Raw genomic sequence first — 22035 nt, 5'->3', positions numbered from 1 at the left:
TCCCATGGCACACCCCGTTCGCTGTAAGAAGAATTCCTTATTGAACCAGAAGAAATTCCTGGTCAATGTAAGTTCAAGAAGCTGGACGAAAAGTTCAACGGGTGGACCCGCATACTCAGGATCTGACTCGAGGACTTGTTTGGTGGCTAGCAGCCCCCCTATGTGGGGTATTGTTCTTGTCTTGATAAAGGAGTGACTTCCGAAACGTCGACTATCCCACCTGCTTGTTGGTGTCGCTTTATTGCAAATCCGAGAGAGTGCCGCCCGTCTACCCCCCCTGTACTTGTTTCTTGGTGTCTGCACCCCGGTCCGTTTATTGTTATTATCTGCTGGAGTGCCGGTCTATCCCCCGCTATATATATATATATATATATATATATATATATATATATATATATATTAGCGGGTATATATCAGAAAGCACTCACCAGGACTTCTTTAGATTATGCTTAAAAGAGTTTAATTTCTCACATGGGTTACAGCGACAGTTGTCAGGTCAAGCAAGCCCTGGTGGCGATATTGGTGGTGTCTTGAGGAAGGCCGCCGGAGTGCGGTCGAAACGTCGACACATGACCTGACAACTGTCGCTGTAACCCATGTGAGAAATTAAACTCTTTTAAGCATAATCTAAAGATGTCCTTGTGAGTGCATTCTGATATATACCCGCTGTTTATGATTGGCTTTTCAAGCCATTGGATGGACACCCCAGGCACTGGATGAGTTAAAGGAGTGTGCCGACCCCTGTAACTGGAATATATATATATATATATATATATATATATATATACACACACGTTTTAAAGAGTATTTTATTAATCCAGAGTGCATGTAAGTGACAGGGGGGGGGGAGGGGATTCAGAGGTTTTGCATAGGGTGCCAAGAAACCTAGCACCAGCCCTGGGTTGTAGACCACTACAATAGACCATCATGGATGGTTTGTCAATAGTTCATTACATACATACATACATACATCCGACATATTCACTGACAAGCTGGTGTCGACATTCTGATGTTGACATGATTATTGTCCACCCGATGACTGCCCAAAAGTCATACCATACCACACCTCAGTAATACACAAATACCATGGAAAAAGTTTCTCCCTCTGTGCAGGTACACCACAGCTTTATAGCTGCCATTCACATGAGGGATTTAATAATTTGTGAATAGTCTCCTGAGGTTTTTGCCTGTTGTTCTGACTGACATAAAGCCAGATTTGTCACTTTTGGTGGTCCAGTGACACATTGCATATATATGAAACCTGTAAGCTATTTGTGAGGAGACAATGTACTCTTTGTTCTGGTTTTTAGAGGCCTGCTTTGACTGAGGTTGGGTTGATATTTATAGAGAAGAGTCATGTATTTTTCATAGTGTTCTTGATTTTTTGATATTGTTCCACATTTTAATGACACCACAGAGGTGACATCACATACTGTTTTGAAGAAAAATAGGGAGTCTTGCCTAACCTTCCAGAGGGCTAGGAGGTCACCCATTTTTTGGCCTAGAGAGTAGCAGGGCAGCACTTTCCCACTCGATAGGCAGCAAAAGAATGCTGCTTAGCGATCGGGCCTGAATAAAGCCCATACTGCAGCTCTCTTGTACTGCCAGGGGCCAACTGTGTGGCCACAAATATCTTGTGTTAGAGTTATGGTTGGGAGAAGATTAATTTACTTACTCACCAGGTGTCCGGATTCAAGGTGTCATGATGCCGTTGTTGGTCATGTGACTGCCGGCATTCTAATTGCTAGTGTCCCATACCCAACCCATTCTGGTAGTGTTGTAAATTCTGAACACACATGTTGGCCCAAGTTGCTGCTTTTAAAAATGTTATAGTCATTGATGCAATGAAAGACGTAGTGATTATGCACCAGTGTTTCACAGTGCTCAGTTTGTGGGGACCCATCTGCTAGAGATCTCTCCTACCCTCTCACTATTTAGTTACGTGTTTCACCTTAAACCTACTTTTTTTTCTAACCGCACTGCTGCAATGTAGCACAATAGAACCCCCCGCTGAAGGAAACTGACTCGAGAACATGTTCCTATGTCTAAAAGTAATATTTAGTCTAATTTTAGTTTTAGATTTTTTTGGCAGGCATTTTATTATTGGCTAAGCTCATTTTTTCATAAGTGCAAAGTTGATCCCTGAGAGGTACTTCAGATGGCACACAGACAGGTCTTCCTGACATTAGGGAGACATCATAGATGTATTGTAGTACACATTGATTGTGACGGGAAGGTAATCTAAGTGTTGCCCTTGAAACAAATGCATGTGGTTTTCTGGCATATAATCACAATTCTTTTATTAGAAGCTGGGATGTGTTTTTATTACTAAGAGAAAATTCAAGGTAATTTTGTTTTTAATGGTGCTAGAGAAATAAAGTATTGATGTGTTTTATTTTAGGGGCTTACCATGTAATAGAAACAAACAGTTTGTGGCTGATCTGTTTTATTACATCAGAACTATAGCTACATCATTGCTACACTCATACCAAACAGCCCCTCTCGGGTGCTAGGTCTTGTGAGCCTTCTGCTTGCATTACACGGCTTTTTTGCCGTAAATGTGTCTTGTCGCAATGTGATGCAACTAGGACGCATCAGGAGACTGTGATTAATTTGATATGCAACAGTTGTATATCTTTGTGGGACTTAGTTTTTGAATCTGTACATAAAGGGGTAAATTAATACCCCTTTGACACCAGCTCTAATAACTCGGTAAACCCACGTTTGCAGGTGGTGTAAACACTCCGACTGGGGTCTTGTGACCCAGGATTTTAACCCGGCAAACGTTCCACTGATCCGTGTTCAACCCGGATCACGGTGCAGTGTAAATGGGTAACCGACCTAGGACCCATTCACTGCAATGGGTAAAGCCCGCGTTTAGAGATGCTGTCATCTCCCAGAGCTGGCTCAGGCCACGCCTCCAGTGTCGGCATTATACCGGGTGAGAATACCATGTAAAAGGGGTCAAAAGCCGGGTGCGACTCGGCTTTCAGGCATAAAAGGGGAATGGGGGTTTTATTGAAGATGGTAATTTACCCATAGCAAACAAATCAGATTCTACTTCTTATTTATACCGCTTTCAGACCGCACTCTAGACCCGGGTTATTGCCGTGTTCTTGCGGCCCCAACACGGGTCAAGGTGCGGTCTGAAAAGGCCACCATGGGTCGAGCAACACGGGTGTTCAACCCTGGTATTGACCAGGGTTGAACACGGCTATGACCCGTGCAAGTGCAGTGTGAACGGGTGCCTGGGTCGAGCGACCCGTGTCCCGTTCACAGTATGGAGGAGGCAGCACTGTCAGCTCCAAGTACTGCCTCCTCCCGAGCCCCCGATGACGCGCCGCCGCCCAGCTCCGCCCCATGTGACGTCACCGACTCGGCAATATGCCGTGTCGGTGTCGGAACTTTCAGACCGCAATGCCGTGTTGCTCTGGGGATGGGACCCGTGTCCTAATCCCGTGTGCGACACGGCATTTGCTATGGGCAACATACCATCTTCAATAGAACTCCCATCTTAGTAAATTTACCCCAAAGCGCTAAAAAGTAGCGGCTGTGGCTTTTTCCATGCCAAGTTCCATTGTGCATTGTATACAGACTCAGTCACACACAGATATGCAAGTGAAACAAGTGTGAAATTAAACATCACAGTCTCCTGGTGTGACCTAGTAGCATCACAATGCATTTTCAGCAAAAAGAGATGCCAGGCATCTCACGCTGTGTGGCGTATTGAGGATAGATGTACAAGGCCACATCTGTAGACAAAGCAAGCAGGACCACACACTTCAGTACAGTTTTGGATGTTATTATGAAATATGTGATAATGTACTGTATGTTTGTGTGTGTTATAAATAGCAAGGCCACATAGGACTGAAACACTTTTATCGCTTGTTTCTAAATGTTTTTCAAGAAGAGACAGATGAATCCAGTTTAAAATCTGGGTTCATTGACTTCACAAAGTCACCTTCTAGTGGATATGTAAAGTAGGATTTATGCTGCAAGTTACCATTACTGTAAATCTTATATGGCATATCAGTGGGCCGCAAGGTGACTTCAGGTACTAAACATTATAACAGCCATAAAATATAAAAGCGAGGGGCTGCACCCATGGAACGCCCAGTGTTTCGTGGGTGTCCCCATTAAAACGCTGAGCATTCCCTGGGTAGTTTGGTGAAGACGTGATTGCTGAGGGTGGGCAGCTGACGTCGGCTAAACATCCATTTGCATCCAACTTGGCGTGTGAGGTGGGCGCGGTGTTCTTGCGGGTAGTGGCCGGCGTTTAAAGCACACACAAAGCTGCAAATTTCTCAGCTTTGCGTGTGAACCAGAATGAGGGCCAAAATCCACACCAGCTTTTCTTAATCTGATATTTCCAGTAATGTGAAATAGGGAAGGAGATTATTGTAGGGTTTATTATTTATTTTGGACTATAAATACATTGGTACTTGTTCCTAGCAGGGCGCCCAGATTTCCTACATACGCTAACGTAGTGAAATCGCATCGCATAAGATGTGAGATGCGATCTCAGTAGTTAATATGGTAAAACACCTAAAACACCACCACTCTCCACGTCACTCCGAAGCGTGTCGGGCGCAGCGAGCCCCGTGAGGGGCGGCAGAACGCGTCCTCCGACCTTTTCATACCCCCACTATCCACGTCGGCGTGGAGTGGACTTTATATAGTGTGGCCAGCGCAGCGAGCCACCGAGCCCAAAGCGTGGTGAGCAGACTCGGAATACATGTAAAGTAATTACACGCTTCGGGGGTGACGTTTAGAGTGGTGGTGTTTTAGGAGTTTTACCATATGAACTACTGAGATCAAATCTCACTTCTCTCACCACAAAAAAGGGCCATGCGATGCAATGTGCGGTTTCACTCAGGGTGCAGTGAATAAATTAACTAAATTAACTACTGAGATCGCATTGCACATTGCATCGCACGCATCGCAAGGCACAAAAAGCCATGCGATGCGATGTGCGATGCAATTTCACTACGCAGAATAGCCCACTAAGCAAATAGCTTAGTGGGCGCCCTGCTAGGACCAATACTACACTTCTATGCAATTGTAAATTTAAATACTTCAAGACTCCCTTGTAAAAGATAAACTAACAATGAAATATGTTGCATGTGTTTTTTTTTAGGTAACATGGTTACTGTGTAATATAAAACTTTCAATTATCCAAATAATTTAAATTATACATATTATTGAATATTTCATGATACAATGGTGGAAATTTACTAAGGCAAATATGCCTAAAAAATTTGTATTTGCATAGTGAAATACAATTTTGTTTTAGGCGTATTCGTATTTTTGGCATTTACCATGCCAAAAATACACATTCGTATTCGTATTTTTGACACATTCGTATTTGTATTTACAAATACAAATGTTTACGCCATCGGAAAATACGAATAGGAATCACCATTCAAAAGAAAAAACAATAGTTTATTATTCTATTTTTTACACTCCAATCAGCTCGATGCCCACCGCCCAGCGGCATCAAGGACAGAACCAGGCTTCAGCCTGGTCAGGTAAGTCCTGGAGGGGGGACCCCTTTATTGGGGGGGTCCCCACTTCCCCAGGACCCCTGGCCAGGCTGACTGGTCGGTAGGGTAATGCTTTGGCCGGGGGAACTTGTATAAAAAGTCTCCCCCCTGGCTGTGGCATTACCCTGCTGGTTGGGTCTGGGGCTGGTTCTTAAAATACTATTTAAAATTAAAAGTAATTTTGTCCCCCGTATTTTGGCAACCAGCCCTGGCCCTGGAGCCTGGGGCTGGTTTTAAAAAATCGGGGAAACCCTATCTGGTTGGTTTCATGATTTTTAATACCAGCCCCGGCTCTTTCAGCCTGGTGCTGGTGACCCCACGCCGTAATTTATTTATTTTTCTATTTTTTTTTTACACATTGCAGCCTGCACGGATCTGACTGATCTGTGCAGACTGCCTGTACGAATTCGTATTAGCGGCAATATATACGGCCGCTAATACGAATCAATACGAATGAATACGACATTGGGCATTACAAAAGCAGTCATATTTGACTGCTTTGTAAATTCCCATCGGAACACGAATTTGAATACGGCTAAAACAGCTGCATGCAGTCGTATTCATTCATATTAAGAATACGAATACAAACAATCGTATTCGTATTCTTAGTAAATTTCCCCCCATGTGTTTTCAGCATATACAGTAAAACAAGGCATCCCACTCAGCAAGGCACATAACCTTAGGTTGCTTTGTTTAGCTGGGTTTTAAATTGCATTTAATTCGCAATTTGTAAGTATCATCTAATTCCACTGTGTTACACTGTACAATCAATAGCTAAATATACAAGCACGGAAGAACATCCAAGTTACACTGTTATTGAGCCCATTAATATTTAATCCCTATTGTCTTCCAGGACTAAAGATAAGAGAAAATATATGTAATGACAAACATTGTTTGGTGTATATAAAGGTGTGTTTATGTTACAATACACGCTCAATATGTACTTTAATATTCCTTTCTTCTCACCGGAACACTGTAATGACCTGCCACGAAAGTGCATGTTTGACGCCATGTAAAAATCTTTAGAGGCCACTGGGCAAAAGTGTAAATATCCAACATTTCTACACTTAATAATAATGTATTTCCATAAATAATTCTTTATGTGTTACATGGCCCCGAGGCTAAAAATGTTCAAGGGCCTATTGTGAGAAGGGAAGGAGCTGAGATCAGTGGGTGTGGCCAACAACATGCGGGTGTGTATACCTTCTACAAACTATCAGCCCCACTGTCTCTCTAAGGGGGAAATTTATCAAAGCTTGGAGGGAGAGAACATTTAGAGATAAAGGGGGTTACTCGGACCTGATCACTGCTCTGCTTAATTGCAGAACCCTGCGATCAGTTGAATGCAGCGCCGCCAGATTGCTTAGCGTAGCCTGCGAAAAAAATCTGGAGTGGCGATTAGCGTAGCTTGGCAGCAGCAATAGAACAGTTGGATCGGGGCCGGAGCTAACATAACACACCTGACCCTAAAGAGCCTGGGCACACCTGCATTTCCCTGACAATCTCAGAAAATGGCTGGTTATTACCCAGCTTTCTGTAAATCAACATGCCTGCACGCTACTATCCGTATGCCTGTGCAGTCTATCAATAAATGCCCGGCCTGGGAATTCGCAGTCAAGCAATCAGGTACGCCAGCACGTAGTATATACCAACCAATCCTTTTATTTTATAAACACAGCCTGTAAAGTGTAAGGCAGAAGCTGATTGGCTGGCACTTTATCACTCACAATTTTATTTCTCTACAAGCTTTGATAAATACCCATAAATATGTAAATGTATAAAAAAAACTAGAAGTATGACCTCAAGCAATTTTAATACTTTAATGATTTATGTTTGACTGCATGGGCAGTTGGTGGTTAGTCATCATCATGCTGTCAAGATGAATGGCATGCTGTTATGTGGAGGTCTGAAATTGAAGTTTCATGTGCCTCATTGTTAATCTGGCCCTGCTTTCCTCATATTTCTTGTAAAATATTGTGTGATGTTATGACAATGGCATTTGTACAGATTTAGATTACATGTGTTTTAGATTACATTCATCAGAGAACCGCCAAAGTGTAGAGTAGATCCCCTTAAAACATACGGGATGAGATCTGAAGCTCTTAGATGATGCACCTGTTTAGATCTCGAACAGAAAATACTAACTAGTGGTATGTCACAGTGGCGGATACACCACCGGGCGACAGAGGCACACATCAGGGCCCCCACATTCCAAACTTTACTCTCTCCCCAACCTCTCTGTGATCACTTGTCCGTGGTAGCACACCCCTGATTCCTGATTGACATCCAATCAAAACTATCTGTACTTACAGGGGGCCTGACACATATATCTACACCTCAACTCTTAAGGCTTAGTGCGACTGAACCCCAAAAAACCCCATTTGCCCCCACACTCCAGTCTGCGGTGGTGGCGGGTAGTCGGTGGGTGGGTGGGTGGACGGCAGCTGGGTCTGGGTAGTCTGGGGCAGGCAGGGGGTCCCTGCGGCGGGTGGACAGTCAGCGGCGGGGTCCCTGTGGTGGATGGAAACTAGTTAGCATCCACTAGTTCCCATCCGCCACAGGGACCCCGCCACTGCTAATCCGCTGCAGTGAACGCAGTGCAGGTAGCATTAAACAGTTACACAGCGACAGCGAAGGGAGAGAGAGACTGGTACATACACCTCTGGAGGGAGCGGAGCGACTGGTGCCATGAGGAGAAGTTGAGCTGTATTGGCGTTAGCAACCTGGCAGCTCTGCTATAACCCGTTATGCGCGGGGGTGACCGGCAGCGACCGGCAGGCATGCTGGACCGGCCATTAGGAAGTGGCACCAATCCTAGTCCAGGTGATGTGCTATGTGGCACATGCAGTTATTGGCTGCTGACAGGGGTCCAAGGCACTGGCAGCCAGAGGTTTACTTTATATATTATTGTGTGTGTGTGTCACCCATACTATGTGTGCTTGGCATGTAATGACCACATATTACGCTGCTGAATAGATCAGTCTGGTGGTGAGGAGGACCCCCACAATTTTTGTTGTCCAGGGCCCCCACAGACCTTAATCCGGCCCTGCTGAAGTATAATGGGTCATTTACCAAAGCAAAAACTAGTAGATCCGTAATTTAAAGACTATAATAATTGCATCTACTTGTTTCTGTTTGCATTTCATTGTGCACCTCCATGTCACGTTCTTTGTAAACACAACCACAAAATAATCTGCCCATAATTTTGCAGTTTAAGATCTAAACAATGAAAACATCACATGAAAATGCAACTAACTTGGGTACTTGTGTAATATCTGGGCGCCGATTTTTTCATTGTATTGCATCACATCACATGCAATATAGTGGCATACAATTCATGCGATGCGATTTTTCATTGTAAAGACCCGATTTTTAATTGTATAGTCACCCATGGGTGTTTTTATACCCCCACTATCCAACTACGCATGGAGTTGATTTTATATAGTGTGGCGAGCGCAGTGAGCCACCGAGCCCGAAGCGTGGCGAGCGGACACAGTATACATGTAAAGTAATCCGCGTCCGCTCGCCACGCTTCGGGCTCGCCACACTATATTAAATCAACACCATGCGTAGTTGGATAGTGGGGGTATGAAATCACCCATGGGTGACTATACAATTAAAAATCGGGTCTTTACAATGAAGCATCCCATCGCATGCCTTAAGTAGTGGCATGCAATGAAAAAATCGGGCGCCCAGATAATACACAAGTACCCTAACTTGCACTGTATTCATGTATCCTTAAATGTATGCTTTATAAGGCATTTATGTATTAAATTAACCATGAGAGAAAGGACTTCAGTTCTGTCTCATGTGCTTTTGTGTCTTCAAAGCTTTATATACAGTGGTCAGTGCTCCTACTAATGTGCTTTAGTAGGAGCCGGCACTTAAACTTTTAGAAGTGTGCCTGGCTCCTTCTTCTCTATGCCCAGGCATCCTCAGTTTTAGAAATGTGCCCAAGTGAGCTGGTCACCCTGGGCTATTCTCTTTAGTTTTTATTTAATTTTATTTTTTCATATATTAAGAGGACAGGCAGCCATTTCACTGCCCCCATCTGCCTTCCTAGTGGGAGCCACCACAGGGACCCACCACTGCTTCCTGAGGCTGGTGTCCGGTTCCCTGGCCACCTAGTCATACAAATCCTATGGAATTTACAGCAGCTGCATGCAGCTTGTGTCCGAGTCTCCATGGCCCTCTGCATGACTGGCAAGCACATGGCAGTGGTACATAGAACCGCTTCCCCTACTCTGTTCAGAAGATAGTTATCCCCACATGCTTTGAGTACAAACAAAGGGTTATCCATTATAACAGTATATGGAAGTTTTATGTGGAATAGTGTTAACGGTGTGGATTCCCTACTGTACTTTGTATTTCTATCTTTCCCACCTCCTCCTGTTCTTACAGGTGGATTTGGATGCGGGTACCCGTTTTCGGCTTGTTGAAAGTTCATAGCTCCGTTTGGGCTTGTTGAAAGTTCAGATCTCTGTCTTATTTTATATCAACATCACTTGATCCTGTTAGGAGTCCCAGTGGACTGCAAGACTAATTGAAATATACTTGCTGGAGTAAAGCTGGGTACACATATATACAATCCTCGGGCCGTTCTGGGTCGGACAGACGTTCAGTTGTATAGGTGTGTAGGGTATCCCGACTCCCACTGTACGAGCGATAAACGGGCAAAAACGGTCTTGTCCGTCCATACTCGGTCGGTCGAAGGTTCAGTGTTTCATTTTCATCCGACAGGCCGGGCCCATTTCGGAACAAAAGTGCAGTGTGTACGCACGGTCGAACGATATGCTGGCCGTTCTTGCGACTATACTGCCAAAGCTGGAAGGCCCACGTGGGCTTTCCATAGCTGCATGATCTCTCCTACAGCACAGCATGTAGTCACTCTCTCGATTGTCATTGTCATTGCATGATGGTTAACACCCCTGCTGCACAGGTACTTGTAGTGCCACGTAATAAGTTAAGTCCGGCAAACCGTTCTGAAGAACAGTGTATCTGGCCGTCTAGATGTAGTCAGCCGGCAGGGTGACTAGAGACAGACATATGGCAAATAGCCGGCTGACTACATCTAGACGGGCACCCAAGCTATTTGCCGTATGTCTGTCTCTAGTCACCCTGCCGGCTGACTACATCTAGACGCGCAACCCGGCTATTTGCTGTATGTCTGTCTCTAGTCACCCTGCCGGCTGACTACATCTTTTTACGTGGCACTACAAGTACCTGTGTAACAGGGGTGTTAACCATCATGCAATGACAATCGAGAGAGTGTGTACAGTGTTACAATCTTTTTCTTGCGACTGTTTGGACGGGAGTACATTGGACGTCGCAAGTAAAATTGTACAGGTGTGTACGCGCGTATCGGCTGTTGCTTGTAGATGGTCCGATGCGTCTACGGTCGGTCGAACGGATGCAAGAAAACAGGGATTGTATAGAGGTGTACCCAGCTTCAGAGTCAATGGAGGCAGGATGGCTGTTGAAACACTGTATTAAACAGGATCAGGAACAGGTATCAGGTTACAGATACAGGAATCAAGTACAGGTACAGGTAACAGGTCACGGGTCACAGGTACAGGAATCAGGTCACAGGCAAGGTACAGCACATCAGGCAAGGTTGAGGAAACTGGCCCTGAGCTCAGGGCAAATGCAGCTTTTGAAAACCAGAACCAGCCAATCCCTGCAGCACACAGAGACAGGCCCCTCAATTATCAGTATGTGTTGCAGCTGGGAATGGCATTCTGAGAATAGCCCAGTCCAGCTGATTACACCAGCTGGAAATGCTCCCAGAAACCACAATTCTGCAGGCAGAACCCAACAGCAGCACCTCTGTCCAACCCCTTGAGGTGGTGAACTTCAAGTTTTTATCATGAAAGACAGTGCTCTTAATGGCCTTGCAATTGGCCAATAGGGTATGTGAGTTTGAGGCACATCCCATAGATTGGCTTACCTGGTTTTTCTCGAAGATCGTGTTGAACTTCATATTATGAAAGCTGTCTTGCTCAAGGTGATTTCTTCTTGCCATGTCAAACAACATTTTGTAGTACCTCTATTGTCATATGATTCCCTGTCTTCTCATTCCTCAAGCTCTTCACATCTACCAAGACAGGATAGATTTGCTGTGCAAGACTGGCTCTTTAATTGTGCTTAATGATGCTGTTAATCGTGGCTGGTGGGGTCCAGGGGTTAAAGTGAGGGGGAACGGGGTGGAACTGAGTTTCACCACCTCTAATAGTGAGGTGGAACATTTTAACCTCCACATTTGCCCTTCACAGTAATTCTCACAGAAAAACATTCTAGTTTGCAGGGGATTCCTAAAACCCTACCACTGGCCCTGTCTCTGCCTAATAGGGGGAGGGTAGGGGGGGTAATTAGGCAGCATAGAGAAATGAGTTCCCCCACCTCTGCATGACCAATTTAAGCCCTGGTGGGGTCTAAAAGCCGGCGCATTTAATGTGACAGGCATGCTCAGCTGATTCTCAGATGCCAGCTTCCATATCACTGCATTCTATGAACTCTGTTGGACCTATCTGATCAGCTGCCCAAGAGGCATTGCAAACTGCATCAGTGCACATATTTTTGTTAATTTTTACAGTTTTGCAGGTTACCCAGTGCCCAGATATGGGGGCAGATTTATTAAGCTCGGTGAAGTGATAAACGGTCTGGTTTTTATCACCGGCCAATCAGCTCGTACCTGTGAAGTTGCAGGCTTGGTTTGAAAAATGACAGGTAGGAGCTGATTGGCCGGTGATAAAAAAACAGACAGTTTATCACTTCACAGAGCTTAATAAATCTACCCCATGGACTCTTAGTACCAGAGCATTGGTAAACCTGCTAATGCCTGCACATATCTGCAAAGACTCACCGGCGAAAGCTGTAAAGACATTATCACCCAGGATCATTGACTATTTCGTTGTTAAATTATCACAACTGATCTTCGCTGATTTAACCTTGTTATTAAAAAAATGTACATTATTGTCATGATTGGGCTCTATTGGTTGGCAGATATCCCAGGCAAAAGGTACTGGAGGCATCAACATGTTGCAAATATATGACAAAACAATTGTTTCATTGTTCTTGTTACAAAAGATCTCATGGTTTCTGTGTGAAAATTGTAAAAATAATTAAAACTGGATTGTTTGCCTATTTATAGTATTCGTCACACCGTACTAGTTTATCACATCCTTGTTAGTGAACTAGAAATTTACAATTATAGCTGGCTCCTCAGGCAACTGAATATTCATAGTCCCATTCCTGTGGTCAGAAATATTGCCACTGAAGCTGTCAGACAAATCCATGTAGGGTTTTCTTTAAATTGAACAGATTTGTTTGTATCCATGTCCGTAAATAATCCATGGTTTCAGTTTGATTTGTTCTTGTGTATGGTCACATACAGTATGTCATGCTATCAGTCCCAACTTGCTATGGATGATGACCTATACAGTAAATACATACAGATGATTACGCAACACTAAACACTTGAAGTTATATTGTCATAGGATACACCCTGTTCTGATACAATTCAGATTTAGCAGATTTATGGACAGATTTAACAACAAATGATATACTTGTTACCACTGGTTACCAATGATAAATGGTATTCCAGACAATTAGCTGTCATGTGTTTAAAAAAAGGACACACACTGATTGGTTGGAGCACCATTTATCAATCGTAACTAGTGATAACAAGAATATCACTGGTTGTTAAATCTGCCCCTTAAATTGTGAGAGATGAAGTAGCAACTAACCTGCAAATAACAGTCATTTTAAATATCTCCCTTTGGGCCAGATGTATCAAGTTTCAAAAAGTGATAACATGGAGAGAGATAAACAACCAGCCAATCAGCTCCTAATGGTGCGTACACACGGGGGGCGATTTTGTGCAAAATCGCGGGAAATATGGTCGCTGAGCGACCATATTGCCCGCAATGGGAGTGTGCACCGGCGATATATCGCCGGGTGCGCGCTCCCGTTTTTGCCCCTGTGGTGATCGCTGGTCGCAGGAACATGCTCCTGCGACTAGCTGATTACCACTGCCGGGCTCCCCCGGCAGTTTCTTTTTCATCAGCGACCATCTCTGGTCGCTGATGAAAAGGAGAAACTGAGCGATATATTGCTCAGCAATATATGGCTGAGCAATATATCTCCCCTGTGTGTACAAGGCTTAACATTTATGTTACAGGCTGGGTTTGATAAATGACACTAAGGAGCTGATTGGCTGGTTGTTTATCACTCTCCATTTTATCACTGAAGCTTGATATATCTGGCCCTTAACATTGTATTAGGATTCAAAATAATCTAATGTCTAGTAAGGGTGAGGAAACCATAACAGGATCTTTGTTTATATTTACAGTTTTGCTCAGAATTAAACCAGCCTTCTCTGCCTAACATTCGTAAGTGGAAAGGAGTGAAAGGATCATGGAAGTGCATTGTTTCTGAAAAGCCATCGTCCAGCCCAAGTGAGGTATGTGACATTCCCATTGCTGCTGTTTTCTAGTTCAAGGAAATTTTCCCAGCTGTATGGGAGTCGGTTTTCATTTGTTTTGGCAATCATCACACCAGTGTTATTATTCTGATCAGTTTTTGGCAAAGCTTAGTTATCCGGCTGTTCTTTTCAGAGTCATGTGCAGCTGAGCCACCTTAGGTTGGAAGTGGTGAAATTAATTTTGTGTCCATTTGGAATCAATTTTTTTCCATATAAGATCTCTACCAAAGTTTTATTACATACTATAGGGTAGGCATTCCCAACCACAGTCCTCAAGGCACACCAACAGTGCAGGTTTTAGTGATATCCAGGCTTCAGCACAGATGGTTTAATCAGAATCTCTCAGATACTAATTAAGTCACCTGTGCTCAAGCCTGGATATCTACAAACCCTGCACTGTTGGTGTGCCTTGAGGACCGTTGTTAGGAATGCCTGCTATAGGGAATAGCACAGCGTGACTACTACTAAGTCAATTAGCATTGTGTATGTTGTGTGGCAGTACAGTGTCTGTATGCATATGTAACCAGGGCTTAAAGTGGTCCTGCAGAGGTAGGGGAACTCATTTCCCTCTGCCACCTAATCTCCTCCCCCCTCCCCCCATTAGGCAGAGCCAGGGCCAGTGGTAGGGTTTTTGGCACCCCCTGCAAACTATAGTGTTTTTCTGTTAGAATGTCTGTCCAGGGCCACGGTGGAGGTTGAAGACACCTCACCATTGCAGGTGGTGGTACTCAGTTCAACCCCCCGCCCCACCCCCACACACACTTTTGCCCCTTTATGTACATATTCAAACATGTGTGATCCTGGCACTTACACCTGTATCTAGAGATAAGGGATAGGGCAGGAAAATGTGCTTTTAACAAAAGGCAAATATATTCTATAAACCCAATTTCACCCAATTTACAATCAATATTTGTAAACATGTTTTTCTATCGTGTGATTGGGGAAAGGGGGAAGAAAGTGAGATATACTGTAATTTCATTTCGCCACTCCTAAATTACTGAATGTTTCTCACCTACCTAATAACAGCGAAAGATATAGTCAGTCAGTCTGTCTGTCTGTCTTTGCATTTAGAAATAGAGAAAGCACATCAGGTATCAAAGATATCTTCTGCAGAACCTCTAATATTCTTAGGGTATCCCCTTGAAAAAAAAGTTTTGGGGAGTTTTGCCCACACAACCTTTATAATAAATATACTTCTACCACATACTTAACATGTGAGTGACTTAGCTTCTTGCAAAATAGGAAGGTACAGGATCCACTCATGGCTCACACCATGGGTGAGGCTGTGCATGGAGGCTAATGAGACTTTACAGGGTACATTTTCAACTGAAACCAGTGTGAATGGGGAGGTTGCCACGAGATGGGTGCTAGAGTGACTCAATGTGGGGGATAAATATATATAAAGTGGGAGGTGAGAAGGGTGCAGGGCTGGTCCCACAGTCGGGTCCAACTCATATTAACTGGCCACACACTGTAGGGTCTGGAGCTAGCGTCAAAGGCAGGGTAGGTGGGCAGAGCAGGGCAGTGAGGAAGAAAGAGCAGCCAGAAAGGAAATCACCTGAGCCATGCATCCCACTACATTGACTGGCTACTCACAAAACCTTTATTTTTTCAGAAATCCGTGAAGCCTTCTGTATTAATAAAAATGATCTTTTTATTGTTTACTTTTTTCTTCCGCCATTACTATACAGACAGTGGCGACCAGTAAGCAGCCCTCCATCTACTATTTCGCATCCGTCACCGTATAGGTGCACCACCTCACTGACTTGTCACCAATCCGTGTCACCGCTCATCGCTCGGCCATACATACTAGGCGGTTTTGAGCTCAAATGTCCAAATTCTGCAATCCCTCTGTTGACACCGCCAGCTGCATCCCCCATAGGTTTCTATGGGGAATGCTATGCTGCCCGATGTATTAGTGCCTTATTCATGTTTGTAGGCAGTGACCGATGTTCATGCAATGTAATCCCTAGATCACTACTATTGGTGAATATTGCAGATGCCACCTTTACCACAAGATAATGCACCATATACAGGTATGCAACCGCCCATGAGTATATACAGTACTCTATTACAGAAATGATTTTAGAATTGTAAAGTACAGTGTAATGTAGTATTATTTTACTGTATGTTATTTTTGAAACAGCCAAGACTCAAGATCTGTTATGTTTTCTTGGCATGCACACATAAATAATTCCTATTCTTCAAATGAGCTAAATAAAGGATGACTCTCCCCCTTAGCCTTAAAATAGAGTAAAGGAAAAAGCACTGTGATGACAATAATAATGCTAACGGATTGAAGCAGATAAAAAAAGTTTTTTTTATATAATGCATTATATTATAATTACAGCAGAACTACAAAACAAAATATTTTATATTAAATGTTATGTAAGGAACATAAACTAAATAAGGTAATATACTGTACCGTGCCTAATTCAGCACGGATCGCTAAATTGAGAATATACAATCCGGTCGCTTATGAAACAAATGCGTGTGTGCAGTATTTGCATTGTGCATGGGTGCCTCCGATTTGCAATTAATTATGCGTACACATTCTGCTTCAATACAATCGCATTTTGATTGACAGGAAGCCAGCATTTAAGGGGAGGAAACATGGCATTTTGCAGGTGTGTTTGTTAAAACGCAGGTGTGGCAAAGTGTTTTTTTGGGTGAGCCTTAGCTCCATATATTGGAAAAATTGAAATCATAGGGATCTCTGTGTACACTAACTCAGCTTAGCCTGATATTACATATACATGCCCTTACTATGCTTAGGCTTATAGCCTGATTTTTTGGGGAAGAAAGTAGGAGAGAGCTAGTAATAGTGTACCTGCAGCCTGATTTGGGGCCAGATACACTAAGCTTCAAAAGTGATAAAATGAAAAGTGATAAACAGACAGCCAATCAGCTCCTACCTGCCATATCACAGACTGTGATATGTCTGAAAAATGCCAGGCAAGTGCTAATTGGTTGGTTGTTTATCACTCTATTTCATCACTTTTGATGCTTAGTGCATCTGGCCCTTGGTTGGAGTAAAGGCCCCCATACGCTACTGTGACTCCTCCAAGGGAGAAGTTGCAGCTGATCCCCCTTAAACTGTCCAGGAAGGGAATACTTTTGTGCTGCTGAGCTGATTCGGCCGGATATCATTCGCTAGCAATCTAATTCCCCCCATTATTTAAAAAATGTTGCTCTGTCATAACTTGGTCCTTATCTAAGAATGTCTTTATATCATTACAATATCCTTCAGCCGGGGGACAGAGTGGGCATAGAGATGAAAGCATGTCATCATGGCCCCACCCCCCGCTTGTAATGCCCACATTACCAACATCATTGTTCTGCTGTGACAGGAGATACACTGATGCAATTCAGTGCAGATCGCTTCAGCGTCAGTTGGGGGGGGGGGGGGACTCTTGGAAATTGCCCTACCTTTTTGTGTGTTGAAGCCATTTGTTTACATTGGGTATTTGGCCCCTTTCCATAACATTTTCATAATACACACCTCCAACTTGCTATAACATGCCATGGTTACATCATACAAACTCCAGTACAATATATTAGGCTGCAATATAGTGAAACCTTATTTGTCTTTCTAACTTAGGGGGAGATTCTCTAAGCTAAAAATGCGGTAAAAAACCAGTTATCGGGTTGTTACCGCATTTTGGGATGCACTAAGCATCTCCCGCCGGGTTACCGCGGGGGGGGGGGCATCGCCAGAAAAATCTGGCGATGCCCCATAGAAGCCTATGGGCTTCTACCGCAACCCTCTGCTGCACCGACCCACCGCCGCCCTGCACCGACCTCCGCCGCCCCGCATCGCCCCCCCTCTCACCTGTGTCCGGGCAGCACAGAGCTGTGCTGCCTGGACCTGTGACCTCCTCCTCCCTGCACTGATCCTCTTCCGGGTGCAGGGAGGAGGAGAGCCCGGCGCAGCAGCAGCGCCGGGTAAGGGAGGGAGGGGGAGAGCCGCCGGGTCCCCATGGGACCCGCTGACTCTCACCGCAAAGGACAGCTCTTAAAGCAAGAGCTGTCCTTTGCCATAATTATTGCATATGTTAGTGCATATGCGATAATTATGAATGCGATGTGCGGAGATAGGGGGCGGAGCTGGGGTGCGGATGTTAGGAACCCCCCCCCCCCCATAAATTGGGCCGCTGTCTGAGGCATAATCAACTCATATTAACCCTTTGAGTGCTAAGGGAATTTGTGATAATTGTCAAGCAAACATTTTTTATTCATCATAATGACCTGTACTGATTACCTTTATAAAAGAAATATCTTTTTTGACACATTTTTTATTTTAATTTATATAACAAATGTGAGCGACGCTGGCGTGTTTTTTTTTTTTGCTGATATTCTGAACATCTCTCAGAGATGTTGGCACTCAAAGGGTTAAGCAACATTTATCATGAATATAGATTATAACTGGGACATGGCAGAATGAAAGTCGTGTTTAGTTTTACTATTTATTATGGTTGTGCTCGAACTAACAGTAGTGTGTGATGGACAATAATTGGTAGCTAATCCAAAATTCCTAATGAAGAGGGTCTGGAGTATAAACAATAATCACACCAATTATCACACCATAATAATGCAAAAAAAAAGGCTTGCAGAAAAATTGTGGTAAATAATATTAGTTTTGTTGGAATTGGAGTGCACTACTATGCAGACTCCATGTTGCTACACTTCTAGGAAATTCCTGTACCAAGATGGTTGCCAAGGCTACAGTACTACTGAGCATGACTGGAGCCATATAGCTACCAGGCATCATTAACCAGTTACTAAAGGCCCCCATACACTAGGGCGACTTGTCCTTAGGACAAGTCGCCCCCGACTTCCCCCTGAGCTTCCCCAGCTGCTCCCCGGGGGAGCTTGATTAGATTGGCACTTGATGTGCCATTTTTTACATGTGATAAATCGTGTCGATTTATCACATGTAAAAAACCCGGGGAGCAGGGGGGGGGGGGGCTACAGAGGTGGGAGCTGGTGGGAGCAGGGGACGCTGCGGGGGACACGTCTGTGTCCCCCGCTGCTGGGGACGCTGCGGGGGACAGCGTCTGTGCGGCGAGGCGGTAGAGGGAGCAGGGGGGGCTGGGGACGCTGCGGGGGACACGTCTGTGTCCCCCGCTGCTGGGGACAGCGTCTGTGCGGCGAGGCGGTAGAGGGAGCAGGGGGGGCTGGGGACGCTGCGGGGGACACAGGCGGCATAGAGCCGGCGGGAGCTGTCAGTGCTAGAAAAAAAAAGCCTATACAATGAATGGGCAGCCTGTGATTGGCTGAGTGCTCTCTCAGCCAATTGCTGACTGGCTGAGAGAGCGCTCAGCCAATCACAGGCCGCCCATGCATTGTATGTTTTTTTTTTTTTTTATTCAATACTGACAGCTCCCGCCGGCTCCCCCTGCCCGGCTCTATGCTGCCTGTGTCTCCCGCAGCGTCCCCAGCCCCCCCTGCTCCCTCTACCGCCTCGCCGCCCCACTAGGTCCCAAGTCGGGTGGTCGGACGTGCAGCAGGTCCGACCACCCGACGCAGATCCGATGCGCACGGGACCGCGCATCGGATCTGAGGGGACACCAAAACTAGCCGATTTTGGTCCGATTTCGGCCAGATCCGACTGATCTGGCTGAAATCTGACCAAAATCGGCTAGTGTATGGGGGCCTTAACAGTAAGTACGGTAGGACATGACTTTTCTTCAGTAAATCTACTTAACTGGTGAAGTAACTCAGCTGTTCATAATTGTAAGGAATTAGCTCATACTGTATGTTCAAAAACTCTGCTACATCCTCAACCCTGTACCCAGTTACATACCTCCCAACTTCTGTGTTGGGGAAATAGGGCGCGAGTTACGCCACTGATTGCAAAGCTAATTTTTTTTCTCTAATGGACAAAACCATGCTGCCCTGCAGGTGGGACTGAAGTTACGGGCCAGTTAATTTACTCGAGCTGGCAGTTTTTGAACCATATTTGTGTGCGCTGGGCATCGCTGTACTTTGCTGGGCTTTTTACATAATTTTGCACAATCACAGCTGCAATTGCCATTGCCAGATATTAATAGTAATGTATTGTAAACATGTAAAAATGACAGTCAGATGCCGGTCCCGCTCCTGCCAGCCTACTCTCCTTCGCTTGTTGGGGTGAGCAAGCTGCCTCCTTGCACTGTGCTGCAGCAGCTGCCCCAGGCTGAGATGGATGCCGACGGTGTGCGATCACGCAGGGGAGGGAGGTTGACGCTGGCATCCGGCGGCTGTGCGTGAGGTCACGTAAGAGTGTACGGGGTGTGGTGGGGACCGGGTGGCTATGCTTATCGGAGGGCAGGACCGAAGGGTGCTATATAATATAGCGGGTATGAGTATTAAAACTGCGGCCCAGCAGCATGACTCGGGCCGCCGTGGGTGCTCATCAATTTCCGTGCGTGCTCAAGCCCTTGAGCACCCACAGAATCGGTGCCTATGCAGGTGCCCCAGCATCAAAGATGTACACAAACCATTGCTGATACCTCAGCATAGGAGATCTACACAAATCACCACACGCTCCCTACTATCGGAGATGTAGACAAACAAACTCCCCATCAGAGATTTACAGATGCCCCACCAGCAGTCCTCACAGAATCACAAGTGAAATAATTAGCTCCATCTGTGGATCTTTTAAAATGTGTCAATAAGTAATGAGTGCACATGTGCACCTGCCGGGTGACCTGGAAAACTTGAACTGTGTGGGGTCCTGAGGACCGAGTTTGAGAACCCCTGGTCTATGTTGATTGGTTTTAGAGAGGGAAAGCCTATGCTTTTTTTTTTTTTAAATCAGACATGTACACAAACATAATGGTATACATACATCTCTTATTCGTACAGTCCAGAGGCAGAATGGGTCCTGTGCAGCCATAAACAGTGCCTCCTAAGCAAGACAATACATGCCGCGGTGTGCCACAGCGAAGTCTGTACCGCAGGGTCACTCAGATAGCCAATGTTCACGCAGAGTGAGACAATGCCACATTTTCGGACAAAGCAGCAGATCACAAAAGCTGCCAGGAGTCTATTTAGAGAAGATGCTTTCCCTGCCAAGAAAACATAATTTGAAATGAATTATCTTTTCAGCCTTTAAAAATACAGTGACTTATGGAAATCAAGATCGGGAACTTGTGTAGTGTTCATTTTCTTAGTACAACTTACAAGCAACAATTTTCTATTATTTTTTGATAACACTCTGTTAATTTAACCCATGCTAGTTACTGCTCTGCATCACAGGAGATGGGACTTACCAATAGCTGGATTACTAAGGGCTGCGCAGTCTTCTTCTAAAGGCCCATACACACTGGGCAACTTTGAGCTGAAAGCAACTCAGTTTACTTGTCTGAGCTGCTTTCAGCTCGAATGCCGCCCAGTGTGTACGGGGCAGTGATGAGCAGTAATGCGCACTCCCGCATCATAGCTGGCCACTGCCGCTCATCTGCTGGTATGAGCAGCCGAGAGGGCAGCTTTCCATAGCGTTCTGCTATGAAAAGTTGTCCACCCTGGGGAAAATTGCTAAAATGGGCAAAAACCGCTCAGTGTGTATGCAATGAGCCAGTAGCGTAAGTTCGTCCCAGTTGCCCGGACGCAAGATAAATATTGGTGCCCCCCACCTTATGTAAATATATATAAATGTATGTATGTATGTATGTTATGGAAATTATGTTTAAAATAAAGAATGTGTGACATCTATGGTTCGGCTAGGAGGGGGAGTCAGCCACAGAAGCGTTGTTAATGGCTTGCACTTAACTGATTGAAACTTGCAGGCGAGAGGTGCCCCCTTGGGAGCAGTAGCCCAGCGGCAGATGACTCCATTGCCTCCCAGAGGGAGAGCGTTTTTCTGCCCAGTGATTTTCCCCATCATCTGTCAGCATAAATGTCTATTGTGTATGGACCTTAATTAGACCTGCTGCTTGTGTCTCGTAGGCACTGTCTGGTCAGTTGGAATAATGTTTTATATTCTATTGAGGTTATGGTGAATTAGTTAATTCAATATCTTCTCAG

General features: G+C 44.8%; 1 protein-coding gene across 1 annotated transcript in view; it reads left to right on the top strand.

Moving 5' to 3' along the window:
- Positions 1-22035, top strand: part of EEPD1 (endonuclease/exonuclease/phosphatase family domain containing 1) — a 122369-nt gene that overhangs the window by 82218 nt on the left and 18116 nt on the right. The window contains exon 3 of the mRNA XM_083188494.1: positions 13894-14004. Within this exon, the coding sequence (XP_083044620.1) occupies positions 13894-14004 (111 nt within the window). The remainder of the gene's footprint in view (positions 1-13893; positions 14005-22035) is intronic.

This window comes from Crinia signifera, chromosome 5, assembly GCF_055691185.1.
Source record: "Crinia signifera chromosome 5, ASM5569118v1, whole genome shotgun sequence".
In the NCBI taxonomy this organism is placed as follows: Eukaryota; Metazoa; Chordata; class Amphibia; order Anura; family Myobatrachidae; genus Crinia; species Crinia signifera.
Note: the sequence above shows the minus strand (reverse complement) of the source record. Positions and strands in the feature narration are given on the sequence as shown.